General features: G+C 45.9%; 1 protein-coding gene across 7 annotated transcripts in view; it reads left to right on the top strand.

Moving 5' to 3' along the window:
* Positions 1 to 25,933, top strand: part of GRIK4 (glutamate ionotropic receptor kainate type subunit 4) — a 147,019-nt gene that overhangs the window by 40,439 nt on the left and 80,647 nt on the right. For 4 of the 7 annotated variants that reach the window (XM_026073005.1, XM_026073010.1, XM_026073011.1 and 1 more), the window contains exon 2: positions 22,944 to 23,108. In XM_026073005.1, coding sequence (XP_025928790.1) covers positions 22,944 to 23,108 — 165 coding nt within the window. Of the gene's footprint in view, positions 1 to 1,098; positions 1,184 to 14,535; positions 14,744 to 17,240; positions 17,432 to 18,011; positions 18,218 to 22,943; positions 23,109 to 25,933 lie in introns of those variants that run through there. The other 3 variants (XM_026073007.1, XM_026073009.1, XM_026073008.1) reach the window with 3 other exon arrangements.

Below are 25,933 nucleotides of genomic sequence, written 5' to 3'. Positions count from 1 at the left end.
CAACTGATAATACATAAAAATCAAAGAGCAAGGAAAGACCTTGCAATACCCACTGGCTACTGGCTGTCTTGGGGATAGTGAAGTGCACTGCTGGGTTGGTAGTACGGACCCTGCCTTTGCTCCTCTTCCAAAAACTGTCATCCTAGACAGACAGGGAAGAGTCTTTACATCTCTGCCAGACTTTGTGGGCCCTGACGAGAGGTGTCTGCATGAGCTGGGGCCCCCTCACCCTCCCCAGGGCTCCCCGTGCATTTGTCCACCCCGTTGGTGAATGAAGAGGGAGCAATACCTCATTGGAGGGGTCTCTTCCGACCAGCCCAGCAACGCAAGCCTTCCCCTCGGAGTGCTCCAGGGAGCTGGGTGCAGGACCCCGGAGCGCCCAGCCTCTGTGCCCTGCGGTGGGAGCACTGGCTCCCAGGGGAGAGCAGGGGTGCCCGGAGACATCACAATCTCCAGGTGAGCCGGTAAATGTTGTAGCGGTGACTGGGATGGTTGCTTTTTCTAGAATGAACCATCAGAGCACGGTGTTGGGAAACGCAGAGGAGTGAGTTTTATGTTTTTCCTTAAAAACAAGTTAATGTGGTGGTTTTAAAGAAAATAAAGAAGTAGGGCTGGAGGTGAGAAAAGGCACACAGAAAACTTCCCAGTTACTGTTTCCATAGCTTTTTCCATTTGACTGTTTCCCCTCTGATGTGAAAAATCTGAATCTGAATCCAGGCTTTCTCTGCTTCTTCCCTGTTGACCTCATCAGAAACACTGAATGCAGGAAAAAAGTAACAAATTTCTTTATGTAACTCTAGACAGGAAAACCCTCCACTTACCCTCACAGACAGTCCTTTCCATCTGTTACCTAGCTGTGCAGGCTCTGGGTTACCTCAATAAGAAAACTTAATTGAGGCGATGTCAGGTCAGGAGAGAATGATAAATCCATTTTCACGGACTCACTTTTGTAACCTGTTTCAGTCTTAATAGAACCATGTTGGGCTTCGTGTCTTCCAAGATTTTTCCCATCTTCTTTCTAATAATAAGGTCCTCTCATAATATTTTTCATTCCTGCACAGGCAACCGTTTTTGTGTTCCTTCCCTTGTTTTTAATAGCCGTACTGCAGGAGCTGTCCTTGGTGCTAACCTCGGCTGTTGAGTATCTAGCTGCGCAATGAGAGAGGATCTCTGCTTCAGACAGGTGAGACTGGAGAACAGAAGGATTATCCTCCTGCTTTTTCAGATAGGGAGATGACATGAGGGGACTAATGGGAGATTTTTAATGGTATTTAGAGACTTAACTGGCTCTGAGCATTCCCTGCCTGCCGTTATAATACCAGGTAGCAAGCTGGAGTGCATTCAGAAGTTACGGCTGAGCCTCCCCTGTGCATGTTCTGCGCACTTTATGGCTGGGGCTGGACTTCGGTTGCTTTTAGGCACCTTTGCAGCATAGGAAGCAGCTAGTTAATTTAGCTAGCTGAGAGGCTTTGAATTGCTCTGCCTTTTCCAGGCTAGAGAGCGTTCCTAGGCTGTGTCGTCTTATGTAGCTAATTAATGAAGAGTGGTTTAACACAAACCAGGAGCTCCAGCAGTCTTCCTACTTTTAGAGACTGCTGTCGTGGACCCTGTTTTGAGCAGGTCATCTGCCTTGCTCCCCCCACACCACAGCATTACTAACTTGAATGGTGGGGAACATATCTGAGACAGCTGTGGTGTGCAGCCGAAGCCTGTCTGGCTTCTCAGTGCTTGCAGACTTGGGATGGGGAGCACACGTATGAGGGGTTAGGGCTGTGGTTTTCCCCAGCGTTGAGTGCGTGCCTCACTCGCTTGTCCCCTACGGGAGCAGAGACTTTCAGGTAGCCTGGGAGCGCAGCGAGGGCTGGCCAGGCTGACGCTGTGGTGTGGAGCATGTCCCTGTGTGTACACACAGCTCGAGCCCGGCACCATCTTGAGCCTCTGTGGAGAGCTGTTTGGTGCTGAGAGGCTTCTTGCATCACTCCTCCACTCAATGAAAAGTCTTTTTCATGTCACTCTGGGCGCTTTTCATTCTCCAGAAGAGTCAATATTAATAAATGGCAATTGAGTGAATGGGGGAGCTGTGTTTATCCCGTCAATGCCAGGCAGACAATGAACCTCGTCTTGCCCAGATGGCACAGGCTCTACTCCAGGCAGATAAACATAGCCGGTTCCATTGAAACCAGCCCAAACACGCATAGTCACAGTGATAGTATGGTAATTACAGCGCCTCCAGTGACCATCTGGACACAAAAACTGATTTTCTATTTGGATAATAAAACCTCTCCTATGTCTCCAATATTAGCCGTGTATAGGGACACTAATTGATGTAATTGAAGCTCTGAATGTTGAGCTGTGGGTGTTGCCAACCTTTTCAGTCTAGGTACATGATAGTTTTTAGTATCTATTTGAGCCAAGGTGGTTGGGGTGTGTATGCTGTATTCTCGAGTTAGTTGTGAAAGGAGTTTGGTAGAAGTCCTTGAGTCTTGGACTCGTGCAGTCCTGCTCGGAGGTGAGGTGGTGGAGGTGGAACTGTCTCTTGTCAGCTCCCGTAAGCAGTGTCAGCAGATGGTTTTTGCTGAGTGTAAGCTAGCGAGGACTGGTGTGGGCACAAATACCTTAATAACTGGTCCCCTGCCAGGGCCTGCAATCAGCAATCAATTGGGTCAAGTGCAGAACAGAATTTTGCTGCTCTCAGTAGGGCTGGAGTCCATTAGCCTGTTGGTTGATGAAAAAAAAGCTGTTATTCCATGTTGCTTTATTTACATACATATGTATATATAGAGGGGTGTGTGTAAATCTCTCTCTAAGATTTTGATTATATAAAAAATAAAAGAAATTATGGCAAATTGATTAATATTCTTTGCTGCTGTAGTAGCATCTCATAACTCTGGTCATGAGCCACACACCAGGTCCTGCACAAATACAGAAACACAAGAGAAAACATTCTATAAAAGCTTCCAATATAATGAGAGCACTCTGTGTCTTTGAGAAAGGTATCTACTAGACTGGTTTTCCTGTGAAATTTTAAATTTTTTCATGGCTTTGAAACTAACCAGTTTTGGCCTAAAAGACATTGTCAGGGTTTTTTATGCCAAAAAATTATCTCAGCTTTTTTTTTTTTTTAAATGTGACCTTTTTCTAGCAAAAAAAACCAAAACACCCTTGTGGCAAACTATCCACCAAAAAAAAAAAAGAGCAGAAAGCGACCGCTTCCAGAAATGGCAGTGTCAGAACCAGTTGTATTAGAAACTATTCCCAAATGATCTCAGGCTATTACTTTAAAAAAAGGTGATATTTCCGATCATTAACATGTTTTCCTTTATTAAGGGTATGTAGTATACATGTATACTAGTATATGTATGTAGTATAACATATGCTATGTGTGTTCCCCAGGATAAATGGTGTTTTTAACACTTCACCTCCTCCCCCGTAACTTTTTGACGTTTTTCTTGAGAGAATGTTTTTGTTTTTTGTCCTCTTTCTCTCTTGTTTAAAGCAGAAAAGATGTAGTGCTTGTACAGCCTTAATTTCCTGTTGATTTTATTTTCTATCCAGATTAGCTAGTTAATCAGGAACATGGGAAACGTGGCCAAGCATTTTTGGGGAAAGGCATGTTGAGTTTGGAGGGAACAGAACAGCTCAGAGAAGACACGTGCAAACAGCCAAGTTATGGGCCCAAAATCATTTTATCCCAGTAAACAGCTGACTGGGAAAGAGAGATGTTCTTGTTTCTGTAAAAGCAGGAGTGGGACTTTGACAAAAGGTAGGAAGATATAATTTCTTCTCTGCTGGGAAACTCCAGTGGCATCCTTTTGGGCCATCAGAGCAGTGGGAGCTGGGGGAAAAGATGTACAAATCAATGACTCATCTCTCTAAAGACCTCTCCAGTGGTAAAAATCTACTTGCTTCTTGCAGGCTGTCTAGTTTCCTAGCCAGTGGGGGTAAAAATGGCAATTGAAGCTTCAGGTGTTCTCATCAGAATTTATTCCTTGCTTTAGCAAGGACAGCTGAGAGAGACATCTAGAGAAATGAGCATGTATATCTTTGTGGAGGAGTTTGTTCTGATACTTGTGACTATAGAAGCCAAAGAGGAATAATGTCTTCACATATGAACCTTTGCATGCTCACATCTGAAGTGGCTTATGTCTCACTGATGTATCCTTGGTGTAATGCTGTTGGGAAGTTAAACTACTATTCTAGTTACGCTGCAGATATCCTCGGTCTCACAGTTGGCCCCTTTGTTGTTTGAGTCCTCTAGAGAAAGCTCAGGCCGGGTGGATGCACATCCTTTCACCAAAAGAGGCATGGAGGCAAAATGAGTGTGGGTCATGCTTTCTCTGCTGTGCCTGTGCCATTCTGCACTGGGAGTTGCTGGAGGAATCTAGGCTCTGCAGCTGCTGGTTTGCCATCTCTCACTACTACTAAATGTACTTGCAGGCAGCAACGGGTACGGTCAGATTAGTAACATACTGCATTTCCCCTTGGGCAACTACTGGAAACCTCACTACCAGTGGGGACAAGTACTTTCTGCCCATCTTCATTCAGCCCTGAGACACCTTTGTTTTAGGTGGCTCTTGCCATGTCACATTACTTGAGTACTGCCTGTTTGATTTGGGCCTCATCCTGCACAGGGTATTCCTGCAGCTGTTTCAGAATAGTGAGCATGTTTTCTTCATTTCAGGATGAGCTCTTTACTCAAGTTTCAGGCTACTTTGTCCAAGAGTCTAAGTTCGCAAAAACACTTCAGTATTAATCAAGTCTTTTGTTCGTGTCATGGAGACAAATGGTTCTAAACTGGACAAGCTGAGGGACATACTGTTTAATTGACTTTCTCTTGCTTGAAAACTAGGCAAAATCAAGAGTAGAAGCTAGCCCCTAGTACTGACCAAATGACTGGTTGATGTTTGGATCCCTACTTTACCTCCTCTCCCTTCCCAAAATAAAATAATGCACCTAGCTGCGAAATGCTGAAAGATACCTGCCACCATTGCAGTTCAAATGCTAGCACTTGCAGCAGCATTGAATTAGATCACAGACTCCCAAAGGATGGGGCGCATCTTGCAAGTGTCCGTTATGGATGGACGTTCCCCAAGGGAAACAGACCCCTGTCCTTGTGCAGTTGTGAATAGTAGTAGAAACTACTACTGTGCTGAGATCTCAGTGTCTTCATTTAGTTACTTGTGAATTTTTGAGATGACCCCTCTCCTTGTCAGCCCTAGCTTGCAGGTAGGGGTTTGAGTCAAGGCAGGGTCCCTGCCTGTTGCCCTAGGAGGAAGTAGGCAGGGCATGGCATCCAACAGTCTGCCTAATCAGTAGCAGGGGCTTCATTTGCTCTCCAGACAGGCAAAATGTCCTCCATTGCCGCTGCAGGCGAATGCTGCAAGATGTGTGTTACATGCTCTGAGGCTCCCTGGGGAGGAGTCATTTGAATAGAGATGGAAATCTGCTGGGGAGTTTACCCAGACATCTCAAGGGTGGAGGCTACTGTCAGGTGGCTCTCACTGGAGACTTCAGAAATAATCTTCCCTGATGTTGGTGTACATGTTAATTGGACTTGACAGATGATAATAAAGAAGAAGCTGAAACCGAGAAAGGGTAGAAGGAATATCATTCCTCTCGGGAGGAGGAGAAAACAGAAAAGTCCGGATGTCCAAAAGTTACCTAAGGTAACACAAGATGTTAATCTTTGCTATTTCTGCTGCTGGAGATGGTAAATGCCAGGGGAAGTTTGATTAACTCTAAAGTGGATAGTCTATGAAGGTTGTTTTCTTTTTATCCTCAATTCACTTGGTCTTGTCACTAACCCATTTACAGAAATGAAACTTTTAGTGAGGGGTCCTCTTCTGTTGAGAATGTCCTAGCCAATGCACCTGCATGTTACATGGACAGACTGTTAGCTGAGGGACTGAATTCCCAGTTGTTTTGGGGAAATGGCTTCATGGGTGCCAGAGCCCTCATGTACAGAGCTTGTAAGCAGGAAGTTGCATGGTTTCTTGGAACTGTGGTTTTATGTCCGTGTACCTCATGGCTAATGTGTAATTAGCCTTAATTAGCTTAATTAGTCTAGCAAATATTTTTTTGTCTTTGCTAGAAGGTCAGCGTGCCCTCTCCTTGCTGGATCAACATTCTAGCCTGGTGCTTTTGGCAGCGTGAGCGGGACCCTGATGATGCCTGCAGAGCCCGGTCTGGCTGGCGTGTGGCATAGTGTGTCATGCACTGCGCTGCCTTTTAGATGCAAACTCCTGCTGCAGTCAGCTCCTTGGGAGCATTGGCCTGTAAATGCTACGGTGGAACTGGACTGTACCATTTTTTGCACCTGGTGCCCATGGATACGCTGGGGTGACAGCACTGCTCCCCTCGCAGAGGTGCTGGGCAGAGACTGTGAGTTGCTGGAAACCAGGGGCAGTTGGGCTTGCCTGACGTACTGTAAGCTGGCATCCAGCCTGTTTCCCCAGAGGGCTGTGCAGAGGGTCGATAGGTGCAGGGGTGCAGGCTCAGTTGACCCATGACTATGTAATGAAAAGAACAGCCTTGTTTATCGTCATCAAATCAGATACAAGTGGCATCTGGCGGTTGCATTTGTAGTGTGCTCAAAAGAGGATGCTGTGTGCCAGAGGCGACATTATCCCCTGTGCTAAGAGCCTGCAGAAGGACGCGGCTCCATTGAGGTGACAGTCACCCTAGGATTAGCATAGAATAACCTCTTCAGCACAGTTGTCCTGTGATCCTCACTGCAAGGTTTCAGGGAGGATTGAAATCCTCCCATCGCAGCTCCTACTGATGGGTGTTTCCTGATTGTGGGCTCTCATATTTTTCTTGTAATTACCAGTAAACTGCCTGAAAAAGAGCTGAAATGCTTTTCCCGGACTGGCAGGAGCACAACACCCACTAATGAGTCAGGGGAGGAAAAACTCCCACTTCACAGGAGAAGGGTACTGGGGGAAAGGGAGAGGAGAAAACGGGAGAATAGCAGGCAGAGAGTTGTGGAATAAATGACATTTGTTTAAAGACACATTAGAAGATTAATGATGGGAGTTAAAGTGTGAAAGCAACAGGGCCTAAGTGTAATATTAATAGAACTGTTTTCTTTGCCATCTCCTGCAGGAACTCTTTGGAAGTGTGGGGGGAAGGAGAGGAAATCACTTTACAGTAATAACTGTTATTTATATAAGAGAACAGCATTGAATGTATCAAAATGTGAGGTTTCAAGGTAATAACTGGACCCTCACAATCATTGTTATCCATTTAAAAGGCAATTTCTGGGATGGTGAATAGATGAAGGAAATAGTCCCAATGCTGAAACTGATAGTAAAAAAGGTTTCTTTTATTATTATTGTCATTAGTCAATTCCCAATCTAGTAAGATTGTGTTAAGAAGAAAAAAAAGGGAAAGAACTGGGAGAGATGAAGGAGATGATAACCATCTTTGCAGAATTTGCTGGGACCGTTTGATGGGCTCCTTAGCAACTTGCGGCTTAGTCTTGGCTCCCTCTGGGGTCAATGTCAAAGCTCCCATTGCAGCATCATTGCTTCACTTGCCATAGAGAGCAGAAACTAAAATGATGATGTGGGCTTGTAGTCCCAGAGAACTGCTCCTTTTTGCCACCTGTAGCTCACAGCTGCACTAGGGTGACTATACTGATGTTGCAACCACAGGCTGAATTAATAGTGCAAGCCCAAAAGACGATGATGGCTGTACTTGGTCATCTTCTCTCACCTAATGATGGCTGTGTGCCCATCGTAAAACCAAATCATATGTGTTTCCATGACAGGATTTGCAGGTGACCTTTTGCCAAAGGCATATATAGTCATGCAGGTTGGCCATATGTAGCCAGATAAGACTGCATGGACCATGCACCACAGGAATTGTCCTGGCAGGTCAGCTCAAACCAAGAGGCTCTTTCTGTATTTGGGTCTATCTAAAATGAGCATTTTGTGACTGTGCTCTGCGAGCAGAAAAACTACTTGCACAAACCCAGTCTTTTTGTAGGGATCAGGACAGATTCATGAACGATTCATGAGGCAGGGTTGGGGGTAGCAGGGAGGGATGATAATATTCTCTATGCAGCCAAAATATGACAGTAACTTGACCAGCTCAAATTTTTAATAACCACTGGGTCTGTGAGCAATTGAGATAGATGAGTTTAAGCAACCCTTGCCTCCCAAGCTGGCAGTACAATTCAGAGCAACTAGGTCATTTGTTAGCGCTGTGTGAAACCTCTCAGACTGAGAGGAAGTAAGAAGCTGAAAAAGAGGGAGGAAAAAGGGACTGTCCTGTTTTCCATAATATTCTTATTAGAGTGAGAGTTAAACACAAGCCTCAATTCATCCCAGTTCAGAGTAGTGCTTAAATGGGAATTTTATCTCTAAGCCTTAAGTCTCACGGGGCGAATGTTTTTGCCCTAGGTTTCTTAAGGGGCCAGAGTTTTTCCCTCTAACTCTGCATGCTTAGTGTTGGCTCGGGAGTGGTGAGTGGTTCTCTTGAGACTGTGATCTGGGAGATGAGAGGGATGGCAAAGAGGGGGCAATGAGGAGGGGGGTTCTGGAAGTTTGCGGATGAGATAGCAGTTTGCCCTTGCAGAGGTGGGACTGGGCAGCCCTCACTTAGGGGGAGGTGGGAAGGATGATAAAGCAGTCTGTCTCTCCAGGCGAGTTCTGCTAGTTGGGATAATGAAAAAGAATTGAATCAATGAGGGCAGCTGACACAGTTCACTGTCTCAAAGATGTTTTCAGTGTTGTGTTAAGACGCCTTTTATAGATGTTGAGAAATAGGAAGAATGTGGTGCCGTCTGCCGCTAGCAACCCTAGCTCTTCGTGTGACAGCATCCAAAGCAAACCCCCGGTGGAGAGGCCTGGACCACCTACCAAAAAACAAGCTGGGCGCAGGCCTTCTCGGTGGGAGGGTGCTATTGGCAGATATCCTTTCCTCCTGCCCCCACCCTCACCCCCCCAGTTTGTACTCAGGCTTGCAAATGTTGAAATGTCTGTGATTGGGTTCTGCTCCTGCGTCTGTCCTTATTAAGGTGGTTGAAAGTAGGAGGATTTAGTGATCTGAGCCGTGACTTTAATTAATCAACATAAATGTTGCTTATTTATAACATAAAACATAGTCTGTGGATAACTATTGTTTAATTAAGCTTATCGCTGTGAACCTGATCCAGTTCCTTGCTACATTAATACAACTAATTCAGTATCATCTCTAAGAAGGTTCATAATAAACTATGAGGGATGTAAATCGTTCCACTCAGCCTCTGTTTTACAAGACAAGTACGTCTGGTTCTGGTATTTCTCTTTTGTGACCCAGTGCTGGTGCCAGTCCTGCTTTGATCCCGCCAGCCGGTCCTGCGCTGGAGAGCTGTTGCTTCCTGCATGCCTAGGGTCTGAGCTGTCCGGTGTCGGGAGTATCAGTTCCTTTGTGTTTCTGTTGTCTTGTTCACTACGAATTTTTGCGTGCGGTTTTGCCTGTGCAACTGAATTTGGTTTTTTTCTTTAACTTTTCTTTTTGCCTTCTTTTCTTTCTTTTCCCTCACCTTTTCCTGTTTCTGTGCATCATATTTAAAACTCCTCCCTTCCATGTTGTAGAGATGTGGGGGAATCTGTAATGAGCTTCCACGCTGAAAGCAAAAGCTGTTTGCCTAGAAGTTGCTCTTTAGGTAGAGGTTGAAGATCATTGTGCTGAAAGCCTCAGAGATTCTTTGGGAAAAGTTTGAGTAACATTTAAGGCTATGGTGCTTATTTTCTATTGCGCCAAGGATTCTCCAGGCAGCATTGGTCACCTCATGTAGGGATTGCCTCCACAGGATGCTAAGACAAATTGCCTTGAGCTGGGATGTTGTTGTGCATCCCTTTAGGCACAAGAAACCCCCCATGGACTTTCCTATTCTGAAGCAGAGAGACCTTAGGTCCCTGTAGATTCTTTTTCCCAAGAAGTAATCTGTCTACAGAAAAATGAGGCTGCTTTTTTCCAAATGAGAGCATCCACATGAGAGTTTAATGTATTGTAACTGATGCGCATTAGCTTCAGGACTTAATTAATTTTAGCTTTCCTGAGTATCCTCATGTTTCTTGGCCCCTTCAGAATGGGCATGGTAGTGCTTCTTTGCTTCTTGGAGGTATCATGAGGACAAATATCTGAGAAACTCACAGATTGTCTTAAAGATGGTGGAGTTTGCGGGAGGTGCCAGAGCTATCGGTGCTCGTGGCAGAAGATGGTGTTCTGGAAATCTCAGTTGTGTGACTGAGTCATTTCAGCTCCGTGTCTCAGAGGAGACCACTTGGCTTTGGGCACTGAAGTTCTGGGGCTGCAGATCTGGTGGCAGAGGGAGAGGCACAGGTACTAGTTTGGTGTTGAATGAGAGCCACTCTGCATCTGTTCTGTAAATGTAAATGAGCAAAGAAAGAAAAAGTAGTTCTTTTCCATTAATGTATCATCATTTTCTTAGCAAACAAGTATGCAAAATGGGATTAGAGTAGTTAGCAGTTTGCTAATAAGAGGGATGCAAAGGGAAGGAAACCATGTCAAAGTCCAGGGAAAGGAGAATCCCTGTCTTGTTTTCCCATCCAGAAACTGAAAGAAATTGGGAGAAAGGCAGAGAGGAAAAGGCAGGAAGACATTAAAGTAGCCTATTAAATTGCTGAGGGCTGAGTGGCAAAAAATAAATAAATAGAGGCTGTGTAGATTGATGGAAATTGGATCTGAAGGGCTTCCACATCTGGTGTGGCAGCTCTTTAGCATCTCATTTCAGTATGACTCAGCAGGAAAAGTTTTTTTCTGACAGTAAAGCAAAATGATGAAAACAATCCTGAGGCACATCAGCAAAGGGCTTGGGTCTCATTGTTTTATAACTGGATCAAACTCCTTCATGTATCTTAATGCATTTACCTCTTACGTGATACGGGTGAGGTTTCCATTGTCACCTTTTTCCACCCTTGTTCATTTTCTTCCACTCAGCCTCTCTGCGGTCACCTCGCACTCCTAGGACACTCTTGCAGTCTGGGCAGAGTGGGGACAGAGAGGTAATAGTTGTGTTAGCCAGCTAAAGTAGAAACTAGTGGTAGAAAGTGATGTTTCTTGTGGAGTAGGTGCATAGAGAGAAGTTACCCTAAAGGCCAATTCAGAGTGCTTGCTAGGGACAGATAATTACCTAAATTAGATGTTCTGAATTGCCTTCTGCAGGGTTCCTGCCCTTTCCATTGACTATAAAGGCTCCAAATTTAGTTAGAATATCCCATCTGTGCTGTGCTCAGCCACCTAGCACTGACACTGGTCTTCATCTTTCTTTTAATAAACTTCTCCTCCTGGAGAATTTTCCATGCAGCTCAACCAGAGCCAACTTTGCGTTGCCTGTCTCATTTCTTGTCTGCCTACTCTGTGCCTGAATGAATGCTGTGAGAAGGGGCTGGATGATCTGTTGTGTCAGGCTCATGGTTAAACGGTGGTGGTGCACAGATGCATCTTTTCCTGGGCCTGCCACCCACTGACTGTGTGGTTTTGGTTGCTTGCTCTCTTTGGCGGAGAGATCCTTCTCTCAAATGCGCTGTTAATTAATAGTGCTCACTTGGCTTTTGTGTTGCGCTTGGGTGCCCGTAGGTTGAAGCAGAAGTGTCAAGTTTCAGTGGCACTAAATAGGCTGAAGTGCTAGACGAGGGCTTCTGAAGTCTTTTGGCTTATTAAATCTGTTTATTTGCCATGCGGTTTTGTAAAACCTTAGGGGAGACTGCTTTATCTCATTGTGCCTCTGCTTCTCATCCATCATAAGAGAACGAAAGTCATTCCACCTATCATTTGTCTGTCTCGTATCTCTAAAGGAACGGTCATATCTGGTATCTACATTCCAGCATGGTAGATCCTTGTCTTGGATACATCTTTTAGAGATTTTTAATAGTAGCTATGGCTAATGACTTGTAACAAGAAGAGAACTGGTGCAAGATATCTTTGAGCTCTCCATGCTGGTGAAAGCAAAATGCCAGATTCCTTAGCTACTGAGATTTTTTTTCCTCTTCTCACCTTGACATTGCAGATATATCCAAGGCTACTTGCTATCTTTGTATATGCAATTAATCAGCTGACTGTGGCAAGCCTGGAGCTGGGGCTTGGCACTTCTGCACTCCATCGTTTGGTCTAATCTGTGCATCCTCTGCAATGCACTGGTATTTGCCAACCTGGGAAAAAATCAGTAAAGATGCTGCTTAATGATGCCAAAGTCCTAGCATCCTTGAAGTGAGGGAACTGCTGAAAGAAGAGCAAATTCACCCTAAAGGCCAAGATCCCAGGAAAATGATCAGAGAAGCCCTGTTCCAAGCCCCACTTACGTAAATGGAAATCCATTGACTTTAGAGGTCGTCCCCAATTCCTTTAATCCTGAAGCATGCTGGACGTTCGAGAAATGGCTCCAGCTGGAAGAGGCAAAGTGTCAGGTTTGGAAATGTTGCTCTCTTTACATCACTGACAATCAGTAAATCCTAAAGTATTGCACAGATTTGTGTGTGTGCTGGAACAGCCTTGGCTGCCACTGAAATGCAACGACTTTATGGGATGGAGCTCCTCTGGGCTTCTGTCATGAGCTGTCTTGTAGGCACATAACATGTTGAGTGTGTGTGTGTGTGTGTGACCAGGAAGGCATACAGCATCATCTGGGGCTCTGCAGCAGTTTCCTTCTTTGCCTCCCCATCCTATGGCAGTCGTTTCCACACCTGTTGTTGCTGCCTGCTCACAGATACAGAATCCCACAGCTGCACTGAGCGTTGCTATCTCTCAAATCTGTGATTATAACTATAAATCCTGATTGACTTGCACCCCCCTGCCTTTTTTTTTTTTTTAAACTTAGAATTTTGCATGTTGTTTGTCTGCAAGGGCACTTGGGATTAGTGTGGTTATTTTTCTTGTATTTATACTCTCTGCAGACTTAATTAAGTTCTTGGTTGTTTTGTGGTCTTGCCAAGTTTGCCAGCCCCACCAGGGCTTCCACTGCTCTCCTAACAACCGCAGCTGCTGCTGGTCACCCGAGACCATGGAAATGGGCAGAAAAGCTTCCTTTTGAAACTCCACTCAACTTGACATTATTGAAACAACAGATAGACAGGAAAACAATGTTCCCAAATTCAGTCAGTTTTTAGGCTGGTTTCCTAAGAAAGCAAGATTTAGGCACTAGCACTGACTTTGTGTAGGTATGGATAAGTGTCCATCCAGTAGCTTGAATTTCTTGGTGAATTGCAATCCAGTTTGACAGACATTTCAAAGTTATTGCATTCTAAAAGTGTTTGTGAAAACAGGTGACCGGATCAAGTTAAGACACCATGTTATTGTTCCACCAAAGGAAAGCCAGCAGATGTGGCTTCACCCTTATTAGTCCCCCAAAAATCTACACTAGAGAGCATCATAATGAATACCACCCTCTGTGAGGAGAACTTTGGCTTGAACAGCAAGGCATCCAGCCCCAAGACACTCGTGCACAACACCAGGCTTCGTTAACCAATGGAATTGTCTGTTTTCTTGCTGGAACAATTTGACACCCCCAGCAGGCTCTTCTCTCCTGGTGTCTGTTTGCCTCCACGTGCCTTCGGTAGGATTGTCCCTGGACAGTGTCTGTGGCTCTTGGGATGCTTTCGGGGAATAATGGGCACTGTCAAGGTGCTATATGCTGTGTCCTGCTCTGCTTTCTGGCTGTTTGATGTTCACCTCCTTCCCTTTCCTGCCCCCAAAACCCTGTTCATGTAAGGTGGAGGGCCCTTCTGGTTGGCTTTTTCAGTCTGTCTTGCTGGATACCTTGAATATCATGTTCTTTGAGAGCCCTAGTCATTTATTCCCTGCCTCAACCTGACCTTACACCTCAGGAAGGGTAAGTCATTCATTTCTCTTTCTCCGTGCTTTTCTCTCCTCATTTTTGGGAACTTTCTTGCCAGATTTTTCTGGGGGATTAAATTGGATTTATCTAGTTGCAAATCACATTATTTGAATTCACAGATCAGGGCTTTATCCACAGCTGCAAGTCTGTCTTGAGTCTGTGGCTAAGGAAACCCATAGGATTTTTCCAGTCAGCTTTAAAGGACCTCAATTTCTGGCCCTGCTTTTGTATAGGAGGATGGCCCCAAATGGCATTATCCAGCTCTGGACATGCCATTTCCACTTCAGACCCCTTTCTTATTCCTTTGTGCTCTTTTGCTTCTGTCTTCATGCTAAGGTGGTTCACTGGCTGCCTTGTAGCAAGATTTGTATTCGGAAAGGCAGATGATCTGCACCGGAAGAGCAGGACCTTGTCTCGTTAGAGTGCTTTTTTCCCCACACGTTAGGCAAGGGAGCGAGAGACTGAGACGAGACCTGTCTTGCAGATATCTGCTCTCAGGATGGCAGCCAAAGTGCGTTCCCCCTCCCGCTGCTTTTTGGATAGGAACACCTATCGCTGTTTCATGGCTTGTTTGGAGAAAGGCGATGGGGCTGACCCAGCTCTGCTTAAGTAATGCTAGAAATGTCACCCTTCAGCAGTGGAAATCAGCTCCTTAACAATTCAATGGGCCGCAAATATCTCTGTGTTGGCAGGTGCTTCAGGCTTATGGACAAGAAACGCAGGAGCCCTGCGCTCTGCACACGCAACCCTCCCTCTTCCCCTGAGATCCCACCAGGTGTACCCTGGAGGAGAGGAGGAAAGAGAAGCCCGGCAGCATTTTTACCTGCCTGGACCAGAGGGACTATGTTTGTTGGGACACAGATGAACTGCCCCGCTGACGCTTGGCATCCCACTGCTGAGGTGAGGGGTCTGCGCAGTAGGACTGACAGGTTGTCTCCTCTCCAGACTCGGAGAGGAAAGAGGAGCACTGCAACACAGTTGTCCATCTTCCTGGAAACTCCCCGTCTTAGAGGATGTTATTTTGATTTTATTTTATGTACATAAAGCAATTATTAAAGAAAAGGAAAGAGAGGTTGCATTTTAAGCAGTAGAAACTAAAGCCCTGAGCTGGTTTTTATCATGCCTCCTGTTCTCTTTCTCTCCTGAATTGACTCTCTCTGGATAGCAGAAATGAGAGGGAAGCTCCATTTAAATGCAGATTTTAGGTGTTGGCCAAGAGCAATAAATAGCCCTCTGCTACACAGATCAGACAAACATTATCAAGTCTCTTTTCCTATGAAGGAGAGAGTTTATGTTACTAGGGTTTTTTTTCCCTCGATGAGATCCTTTTTCCTCTCAGAGTAATAGCACATTGAGGACTTTTTGTTTTATTTTTAAGCAGCACTTCAGAGATTATAATGGAAACACAATCCCACCTGTTTCTCCACTGGAGCTATACTTGACAGCCTTGTAATGAGGAAGCTGGCAAATTTTTTGTAATTTGCTGTATTGACAGCCTGAAGGGTTGATACCGAATCCAGCAGAGGGGAAACTTGCAAAATAAAGCAACTTTGCAGCCCTTTTTAATCAACTGTTCCCCACAGATGAACCTAGTTACTCTTGTTTCTGAGCTAGTTTGGGGTGAGTGAAGGCAGGAGGTGTTTCAGGTGGGTCCCAGATGCTGATGGTGGTGCAGCCGGTGGGAGAGCAGTGGGCGAATGCCCAGGAGCAGGAGGCTGGGGGCGATTCCCCTCGAACCTAGGGCATCTCCTGCGGCTGGTGTGTCCTAGCAGGACATCTGCACTTTGAGGAATGGTATGTTTTGTGGTATGTCTTTGATATGAAGGGTTCCTGGTTTTGAGAACAAGAACAGATCCATTCGAGTGCTGGGTATTAGCTCTTCTATGCGAGTTCCTAAATCTGGTGGAACTTGCATTACGATTTTTAATTTGAGAGTCTGTTTGCTATGGGAACATAAAGGATTTGGGGAGTATGTTTGTAGTATAAATTAGAAGAGGTTGTAGGTGTGATCTTACCTGTCAGAGGAAAGACCTGAGAAATTATGGGTGGATTCATAACTTTTTAACTTGGAGGGACAGACTCCAGAAAGCGAAGTATCTTCTGTTTGCCAAGCCAGTGCTTTGTTAAATCTGCATATTCAAACCACCAGACTAGAGATGGCAGTTGTGCTTTTGAGTATGGCTTTACATCTCAATGTTATAGAAAGCATCTGAGGAAAGTTAAGAGACTTAATAAACTTAATAGGGAAAGGTCAGCTGAACACTGTTTATTGTGTAGTATAGAAACCTCCCAGTAGCATCTGTTCCTGTTATTGTTGTAAAAAAGCTACTTCATTAGATCCTGGTAGCATTATGGATGAAGTAGCTATGGGTAGTAAAGCATGCCATCGTGCTAGGCTTGTCGATGTGCGTGTGTGCTGACCCTGGCTGGCAGGGGCAGCGCGCTGGGGAGCCACGTGGCTCAGGGGGAGTGGGAGAACGGAGACTTCTTGCTCTTTTAGCACTGTTTGAAACCCAGCTGAGGATGGAAAAATGATTGAATTCGGTGTCCTCTGGTGCATTTAATAGGATGAGTTGCTCTATCTCAGCCGCACTCCAGGAAGACAGCTGTCTACACCGCTAAACCCATGCAAGCAGACAGCACTGCCTATCCCCCCTTGTGAGCTCTTCCAGAAAAACAGGAGCAGGGCTGAATTGTTCAGGGAGGAATAACCTTCCTCCTCCCGCAGCGGCTTCTTCAGGGTGAGAGGAGAAAAGACTTTCAAGTATCTGCCTTTCATACTGCCGTAGCTGTGCTCTGCTTAAGTGGAGTGAAAATACTACAGCCAAATGTCAATACACCAGGCTTTTCCGTCCGTGTGAAGGCAATCCGCCCTGCATGGCCAGGTGTGTACTAACATGTGCACGTGCACACACGCACACACAACCACACATCTCTTCAAAGACCCCTGATTCCTGCCTTGCCCTCCCCATCGCGTTTGCCTGCCTCTGTGGGGCCGGAGAAATCACGGAGGGGGATTTCTTATAGGAAAGTAATGAATGAATTTGTTTGCCTCAGAGGGGTGACTGCTGTCATGTCATTTAGCATTTCTTTGGCTCCCTGTAGTCTGGTGTTTTGCAGATGTCTTTTTTTGTAGTTCTTGCTGTCCAATCGTTAACTCTGAGTGCTTAATTAGAAATTTGTGTTTGATGGACATTTGCAATTGAAAAGTCACTTGTTGCTCAAATTTTTCAGCAGCTGTAACCTAACTATTTTCAATGAATATACAAATGGATAAACTCTTTCGGTTTGTAGCCCCTTGGGTTTGTGTTTTTTGTGCTAGTTGTTATGAAAATTTGGGCATATTGAGTTAAAAAAATATATGTTTATAAAAAGGATATTTATCTGTTATGATCAGAATGTCCCATGGGAAAAGATGTTTCCAACCAGCTCTGAAGAAATGCTCAGCATCTGTTAGTCCTTGTTGACTTCACTTGAAGTTGTTTGAGTCTTAGTCCCTGTGAAATTCTAATGGCGCTGAATCAGGCATCACGGACCCAGGTGCTCCTGACTACCTCTGAAGGATTTTCCTCATGATGTGTAGAGAAGGTACTTTAAATTAGAGACATTTATTATGACGGGGAGGAGAGAAGTGATTTCTGAGGCTAACAAAGTTCAAAGACTTTGCTGTAAGTTTTCAGGATTGAAGGTTTACTTGATGCATCTTCACATATTTAATAGACAGGAATAGATGAAAGGGGATTTAAATAAAGATTTTAGTTCATACTTAATGATGCTGCTATTAGATGAGCTTTGGCACTGCATCCCAAGACATAAAGTTTTAAAATCAACCTTTTTTTAAACATTAAATGACCTTTTTCATCCGCTAGCTGTAATAAATAAACATTAGTTCAGCCTCATTACGCAGTCCATTCTGTGGCCTGGTTTAATATTTGGCAAAACTAACTAGTCTCCCAAAATGCAAGCAGACAAATTTTGTGGGGGTTCTGCCGCGAGCCCCGCAGGAAGATGGGAAGCTGTAATGTAGTTTGATCAGTGGCTGGTTTATGCGAGTGCCACCTCCATCATGGGATTCAAGCTGTCTGGCTGTGTCCCCTGTGTCATATAGTGTGAAAAGTAACCCAAATTTCCCTTTCACTCAAATCTCTGTGGGGGCTTGTACTTGTAGGGAGAGATCTGCGTATTTTTTCCCTTCTGCTGCATGGATTTGAAGGTGGCTGCGGTTTGAAGCAAGAGTGACTGAAAACTGGGACGTTGAAGGTCTCTGCCTGCTTGTCAAGCTGAGCTACAAAGTGCCCGTGGCTTCCAGCGAGGGCTCAGCACCCGACCCGTCTGCTGGCAGCTGAAGCAGAGCCTCTGGCGTCTGCAAGCCTGGTGGGCACGAGGTTGGGGTGGCTTCTGCTCGGTGCTTTAGCAGAGGACAGCAAGCCCCGATACCTGTTCCCACTTGTTCGGATATATTGCAATTAAGGACCTGGCCAGAGGTGAGGGCCTCCTTGCTATTCCTGCTGTCAGGGAGGGTAACTCGCCCCCAGCTCCCCCTTGCCTTCCTGGGACTGAGCAGCCGGTTTTGTTCCCTTCATTTCYGCCTGACTTGCTTTTCTGAAAATTGCCACTTGCTTCTGGGCTCTTTCCTCTTCCTCATGTATTTGCTCCTAAGGCTGGCTGCAAAGTTCAATTGTAATGAGAGCTGAGCAGGGAAGGTTTCTCCCCCACCTGATATAGGAAAATTTTCAAGATTTCCAGAAAGGGGGGGGGGGGGGAACTTTCTTGAATAGAGACAAAAAAAATCATTCTGCAAGTGTTTGTGCCTAGCTGACCTGAGGTAATTATTTTAAATGCTTCAGTCTCAACTCTTTATTTTTAAAATGAATCTAACTGTRTGTTAATGGAAGTGAATTTTGTTTGAAAACTGACAACTGAAGAATTGAATATTCTTGAAAACTTTTGATTTAATGATTTTGAAGCTTTAATTGCAAAATATTAAATCTAAGAAAGTTGACATACACTGCCCCATCACTGGTCTTTCGTTTTGATATGTCAGCACCTGGAATTTAACAAGTATTTTGGGATGTTCATCAAATTGAGTATGTTGCTCTGCTCTCTCCTGGAAGCAGAGCCATAGCACAAAGCTCGTGTGGAAGCTTCAAGCCGTTTTGGGGCTTGAAGCTTTGCTAGGAAGTGGAAAGAGGAAATGGGGCTTATTTAGGACTTTCTCTTTCTTCCGTTTCTGATGCTGCTTTCCTAGAGAAGCAGGGAGTTCATGAGCAAGCTGCTTGTTTGGGCACATTTCTCTCCTGACTCCTTTATAATTAAGAGTAGTCACCAGCCATATCAACTTAAAAAACCTGTGATCCAAGCTCCTGGCCTTAGAGGAGAGCACAACCTTTTTGCTTGCATAATGAGATTAAGATTAACTGTCCTAGCTTTGCAGATAATGATGGTGCTTGCGTGTTAGAGGAGCAGAGGAGATGGTGCTGCCTGAAGGACTGGGACCGTGTGCCAAGACATCTGTGCATATCTTACAAGAAGTATTGCTGTATGTTTCCTTATTGGTACTTAGTTCCATTTAACTGTCTTAAAACTGGGGGAAAAAAACAGGAAAAGAAGGTTCCTGAGTGGATCAGTATGTGTAGCCCCAAATGTGTGCATCCCTTTGTCTATAGCTGTCCAGCTATACATCTGCGCGTATGCATACGCACACTATCCTCTGCTTCCCCATGCCCAGCTAGTTGTCTGGCACTGATAATGCCTCCTTATATGGGGGATATACGGTAGCTATATCAGATGCTCTGGTCAGATGATTGCAATCAATCCACTTAAAGGGGTTAAGGAGTTTCTGGTCCATTTGCTGTGGGCTCCTGCCCAGGCTGTCCCTGACTGCGGAGTGCGCTCCTAAACGTCCTGATAGAGAGTACATCACGGTAGCCTGGACCGCCTTTGCCTAACTGGTGGATTTGGTAGCTAGCTATTTTCCATGCCATTTATTTTCTGATTCGCCAACAGTAGCACACAAGGTAAATTTCTTGATAGGCCTTAAGTTATATAAGATACAGGACTGATCAGAAGTCAGTTTTTTAGGTGCCTGTACTTAGAATCGAGCTAAATATCTGTCTCCAAATGGCAGAAGGCTTTTCCTGTTGCCACTGCCCATCTGCCTTGACTTCTCCTTGCCCTCCTATGTACAGGTGTGGTAAGATCCTGCCTGGATTTCCTAGCAAACTCCATTTGTTTACAAGTTAGTAAATGCTAACCTGCGAAAAGAAGAGATAGGGAGAAAAGGGAAAAAAAAAACAACCTTTTATACAAAGACGATTTGTTTGCCAGCTGTCCATATACTCCAGGAACATGTTAAGAATAACCAAGTTGTTAAAACTTTATTATATCGTGTTTTAGCATACAAGATTGCAGTGAGGGTAATATATACCAGACCGGAGCATTTCTCATTCGAACAGTTCCCATGGTCACGTCTGTATGTGCGTATGTCCATGCGTAAATCTATAGTTAGGTAGAGATGGCTTTTGCCCTGTGCTCTTTTGTCTTAGCAGTTCTGGTGGTGTATATCGTGACCACAGTTCTGGGGTGTTGGAGGAGGGCTGGAGGAGCGCACGAGTAACCATATGGGAAAGCAAATGGCTTCTCCAAGTTTTCCTGTAAGCTTGTGCACTGTTGCCGTTGCATCTCTTGGGAGCTCTGTGTGCTCACCCATGAGGATCCTCTTCCGCCTCCAGTTTATCTGTTTCAGATGGGGCGATGGGAAGCTTAATGCCTTCTGAAGTAATGGCCGTGTGTGAAATGAAACGTTCGATCTTAAGGACTATTTTGGGACTCTCCTGCCAGGCCAGCCTGAGCTGTGAATGCCTGGTTGCTGAGCCTGTGGGTGAGGCAGGTCTAGAGCTGTGTCACGGGAAGGAATATCGCACGGAGCCGAGTGAGGGAGGYTGGGAGAAGAGCCCCGAAATGGGGTGCAGATGGTTTGTTGGAACTGGTCTGTGCTTTGAGCTTTGGCGCTGGTTCAGAGTAAGCCTTGGGATAGGAAAGCAAAGGCAAGAGGAGCTGGTTTCGTTGTGGGGCTGGGATGTGCCAAAGGCTCCCTGTGTTGGTGGCAGGGAAGGGTGACTGATGCCCGTGCATGGCGAGGACCTTGGGGGCACTATCCGCCCTCCAAGGAAGGGCTCTCAGCGAGAGCGCAAGATGACAGCATTTCTCCTACTTCAGCCAGAGACAGCAACATTGTGAACGTGTACGAGTGAGGGGCTAAAATGAGRAGCAGGAGATGGAGACCAAAATGGGAGTCCTCTGGTTCAAGGTCTGACACTCAACAGGGTTTTCAAAATCTGCTAGGATCTTTGGCTCTGTAAAAAGAGCCGCCCCTCACAGTGGTGTCGCTGGTGAAGGGGAGCCCATCAATCATGCCCCTACCAGCATGCCTCCTTGGAAGCGTGGCATCCTTGCGGCCTCATTAGCTAATTAGCAGAGTCCCCCGTTCAGCAAGTGGCTTTGCTGGCTGTCTGCATGTCCTGCAGCCCAGCCCAGATTCTCCTGGGGACAGAAAACCCTTCATGGCTCAAAATGTATGACAGCCTCCCACTCTGCAGGGATAAGGAAGAAGCTTCCCTTGAGGTCAGATGGTAGCACAGCTGCCTGCCCTGGAGTTTCGGGAGTGCTGCCTTGCCATGCGCTGATGAGCGCAGAGGAAAGAGAAAGCTAGCAGTCGGGATGGACTGAGGGTCTGATGAACAGCATGGTTGCTGTGATGAAGACAGGAAAGCCAACTGGGTGATTGTCAGGGAGGCTTTGGTCACAGCTGGGGATTGCTTCTATTTTTTTTTTTCTTCTTTGCTGATTATTTCCTCTAACTTCAGTCCTGGTTAACTGTGTCTTCAAAATATGTGTATGCTTGGTCTCTGCCCCCACCCCTTGGTCTTACAGAGGCACTATACCTCCAGGTAATGGCCAGTTTGCTTTATTTCAGCTGTCAGTCAATTTACATGTTTTTTTCTGTCTCTCCCTGTCTTTAAAAAAGAAAAAAAATTTCTACAGAAAAATGATGCCTTTCAAAGCTTTAACAAGGTACCCAACTGCTGTAGTTCGTTCCATATTTCCCTGACACACAAAGCAACAGAGCCCCACTAATCCCTACATTGCCAACCTACACAGTGCAGGGCCTGATTCAGCTTTGAGCTGGGACTTGCTTTACACCTGAGCAGTTCCTTTGAGTGGCGTCTCTCCCTTTGGAGTGATTTTGGAAAGGGAAGATGAGCATTGGTGCCTTTCTGATGTGCACAACAAAAAACAACGCTCTTCCTCCTCAGATAGAATTGAATAGCTGCATGCTGGAATGAGATCTCGTGTTAGCAAGGATAAGCCTACCGGGGTGCAGAAAGTTCTGCCAGCTCATAAAGAAACACTATGATTAATGCTTGACTCCAATTTCTTTTTTGCATTCTATCAAGAAAATAAAAATAAAAATAATACCCTACATTATCTCCCTCTGCCTAACACAGATTTGAGTGGGTAGGCCCAGGAGCTGAGTTCAAGAGTCAAGTGCTTTCTGTTTGAAAAATATTTGTCCCTTCCCACCCACTGCTGCCCACTTGCTTCCTGAAATATTCCAGCTATGAGAACTGCTCTGCTGCTTCGGCGCTGCGCAAACGCGTCGTGGAACGAACGAGCGGAGGGTATTCGGGGACGTCATTCGTGCATCCCGCCGTTAGCCCGTTGCCCAGCCCAGGGCCGCTCCGATCGGCGCAGCTGGACGCCAAGCGGGCCGACGCCAGCTCTGCCACCGGCGCTGGCTCGGGGGAGCCTCGGCGCGCTGCGGCGAGCAGGCAGGTAGCGCAGCCTCCGCCGCAGCGATCTCGCCGCCCCCGCGTCTGGCGAGGCCTGGGAGGTGGGCGAAGCAGACGGAAAGGCCGCGCGTGGGAGGGAGGGAGGGAGGACGCGCTAACAATAGCTCCGCCGGGAGCAGGCGTGCCGAAGCGGCAGCTGTGCGCGTGGCCGTGGCACGCCTGGAAGGGTGCTTGGAGGGCCCTGCCACGCATGCGCCTGCCAGCGAGACCGGAGCTGACTGCTGTCGTTTCCTCCCTGCTCTCCCCAGCTGCCGTGCTGGATGACCCCATGGAGTGCAGCAGAGGGGAGAGGCTCTCCATTACCCTGGCGAAGAACCGCATCAACCGCGCGCCGGAGAGAGCGGGGAAGGCCAAAGTGGAGGTGGACATCTTCGAGCTGCTGCGAGACAGCGAGTATGAGACAGCAGAAACCAGTAAGTACCCCTGGGCACAGCTGAGCCTTCCCAAGCCCTGCTCTCGGCGAGCTCCCTACAGGTGTCCAGTCCTCCGCACTTGCTCCATCAACAGTTTCCTTGTGCTCATTGGAGATGCACGGGGTAAAAAGCACCGTTCTGCTCCTCTCTCAGCGCTTGGAAGATCAGCACGTGTGTTAGCCTAGAGAGTGGGTCTCTAGCCTTTGCAGTGCCCCAAAGACCTAGGTCTGTCCTGGCTGCCCGAGTGTGTAATAGGGTTTGCTGCTGGGCCTCCTGGGACGCGTTTGCTGCCTGGAGGCCCGGAGCAGCATCCCTTCCAGCGGATCGTGAGACCTCTAGCGGCATTCACGCTATGTTCGGGAGAAGGGGAGCTTGCGCGCTGCCGACCCCCGCTCTGGTTTAGTGCTGGCCACCCTTTTGCAAGCGAAGCCTGCCTGAAGCACGCCTGCTGCAGAGCGGTGGGGCACGCAGGAGCTCTTTGGGCTTAGGGAGCAAGCAGCGCTGCCTGCTCTTCGTCTGAGCCGGTAGTGCAGCGTTGTGCAGGGAGCCCGGACTCGGGATCCGGGTCCCACAGCAGGTTTTGCCACCATTCAGTCCGGTGACTTGGGAAAAATGACTTCGTTCAAGGCGTGCATCCATAAAAGGAGGTAATGATAGAGGAGGCATTGCTCCTCTGTGCAGCAGTTCATGGTCTGCAGGTGGGAGACACTGTGGGCGAGTTCAGTGCAATTACATTATTTTTAATACCCCGCTGAATGCTGCGTGTCGACAAACAGGATACCTCTTTCGGCGCTTTAGTCTGGCAGTGGATTTGTCTACACAAAGTGGAATTTTCAAGTCAGGTTTAAAATCATGTGCGTTTAAAATGAGCTATTTTTGAAAGAGCAATATACATTCTGTGTTGCTTTAAACTTCTTCGGTGCAAACAGATTCCTAGTATAGGTGTTCCTTTGGATGCCCAATATGTCAAGCCATGTGCTTATGAACAAAAAAAACTTGATTGTCAGTGTCTCGCAGACCTCTCAGGAGCCATAATTTCTACGTGTAAGTGGGAAAAATCCTTTGCAATAGGATAATTTCCCTTTAGAATAACGTTTAAGGCAACCTTTAGAGTTCAGAGGAGGGCTATAAGTTTTTTTACAAGTTGGCTCGAAAAACCTGGAGAAATCATTTTAAATAACAGCAATTTTTGACTAGTTTCCCTGCGGCTCTTGGTTCTGTGTAATCTGTAGGGTACCGAAAAGTTGTGGTAGTATGTTGTGTTTATAAATGGTGCCGGGTTTTTTTCCCCACAGCTTTGTCCTCGATCCTGCAGTGCTGAGCGCCTGTATGTCTGAAGGGTCGGATGGGCTCCCTGGCGCTCAGCGCCTCTCAGGAGCGGGTCTCGGGTAACTCGCCGAAGGGACCCTGCGAGAGCGGCAGATCACTGCTCCCTTTCGCAAATTAGCATGCGCGCTGTTAATAGAAGCATTCAATTAATAAAGTGCGTTTCAGCAAGTACCTGTATGTCTGTCTATAGAGCCTGTCACCTGTGAGGCAGCTTAGGTTAAAATCATCCCATGCAGCTTTGCAGGGAGCGTTTAAAACAGCAGCTCTCCACCTTTTAGGATCGCTCATGTCTCCCTTTTCCTTGCTCTCTGCATCTGTTCAGGACTGTGCACATCCTGCTTTCTCCTCATTTGGCACAGCAAGAGGGTAAACCCAGTCTCGCTGGCCCGGTCACCTGTACCGGGCAGAAGGGATAGAGAGAGTCTCTGTGCGTGTTTCCAGGTCCATTCCCACTTTTCCTCCCCAAGTATCCCAAATCTCCCAGCAAGCCTCCTGGGAAATGAGGAAATTGCTGCTTTTGTTTGCTTTACCCTTTTGTGTCCCAGCTTTGAAAGAAACAGTAGCATTTTTAGTTCTGTTCTCTTTCCTTTCTCATAAATCTTCTTTATGTAGCCCCATTTCTGTTATTTAACTTCTCTCAGGAAACGAGCCAGATTGCAAAGTGACCCCAGAGCTGTGGTAAAGATCTTGAGCTGGATTTCTTTGTCGCTTGCACCCATGTAACGTTGCTCAGAAATATTCTTTTGTTAAAATGCTTTTCGAGCAGAAAAATACTGATTTGTTGAGAATGAAGTATTTTGCAAGGATGTGTTGATTTCAGCAAACATGGTGTCTTAGGAGAAAATGGAAATGAGATAAATGAGAAAGAGGCAATCTTCCATTTTGAATTTTCACTTGGTGATTTTCTTTGTTTTGTCTACTTTGACTTATAGAGTATAAAAAGTTAGAATTTGGAGCAAAATGTTTTGATTTTGGTGAAGTGAGAATTCACAGAAAATTTTGCAATATGTTATTTGCCTTTTCTCCTGAGGGAAAAATGTCTTGAAGTATTTCTCATGAAAAGAAAAACCTGGATTCTGCATGGCTCAGCTGTTAATGTCACTGAAGTTATTCTTCATTTATACTGGTAGCGGAGGAGAATCGGATCCTTTAACTTAAATTTCAAGGCTATCATAGTTTTCTAATGGCTGCCTTCTCAGCTTTAACACAGCACCAATGCTTGTTATTACATATAATATTAATAAAAGTAGTTTAGATGTTTTAACCTGTGATTGCAAAGCTGTTACACATCTGTTGAATACTGTTCTCAAATTTCACACCCTTTGAATCATTCTTAAATATCACAGCTAGTATGTTTAGTTGACTGTTGCGAGGAATGTTATTACATCCCATCAGTGATTTTTCATATACAATCAATGCTTTCATGGAAGTACTCTGTGAGTTAGTTTTTTAGTGTTGAGCTATTTTGCCTTTCTTTTCTTTTCTTTTTCTTTTCT

This window comes from Apteryx rowi, unplaced genomic scaffold (assembly GCF_003343035.1).
Source record: "Apteryx rowi isolate R43461 unplaced genomic scaffold, aptRow1 scaffold_356, whole genome shotgun sequence".
NCBI classification, from domain to species: domain Eukaryota; kingdom Metazoa; phylum Chordata; class Aves; order Apterygiformes; family Apterygidae; genus Apteryx; species Apteryx rowi.
The sequence above is the reverse complement of the archived record's forward strand: the minus strand, read 5'-3'. Positions and strand labels throughout refer to the sequence as shown.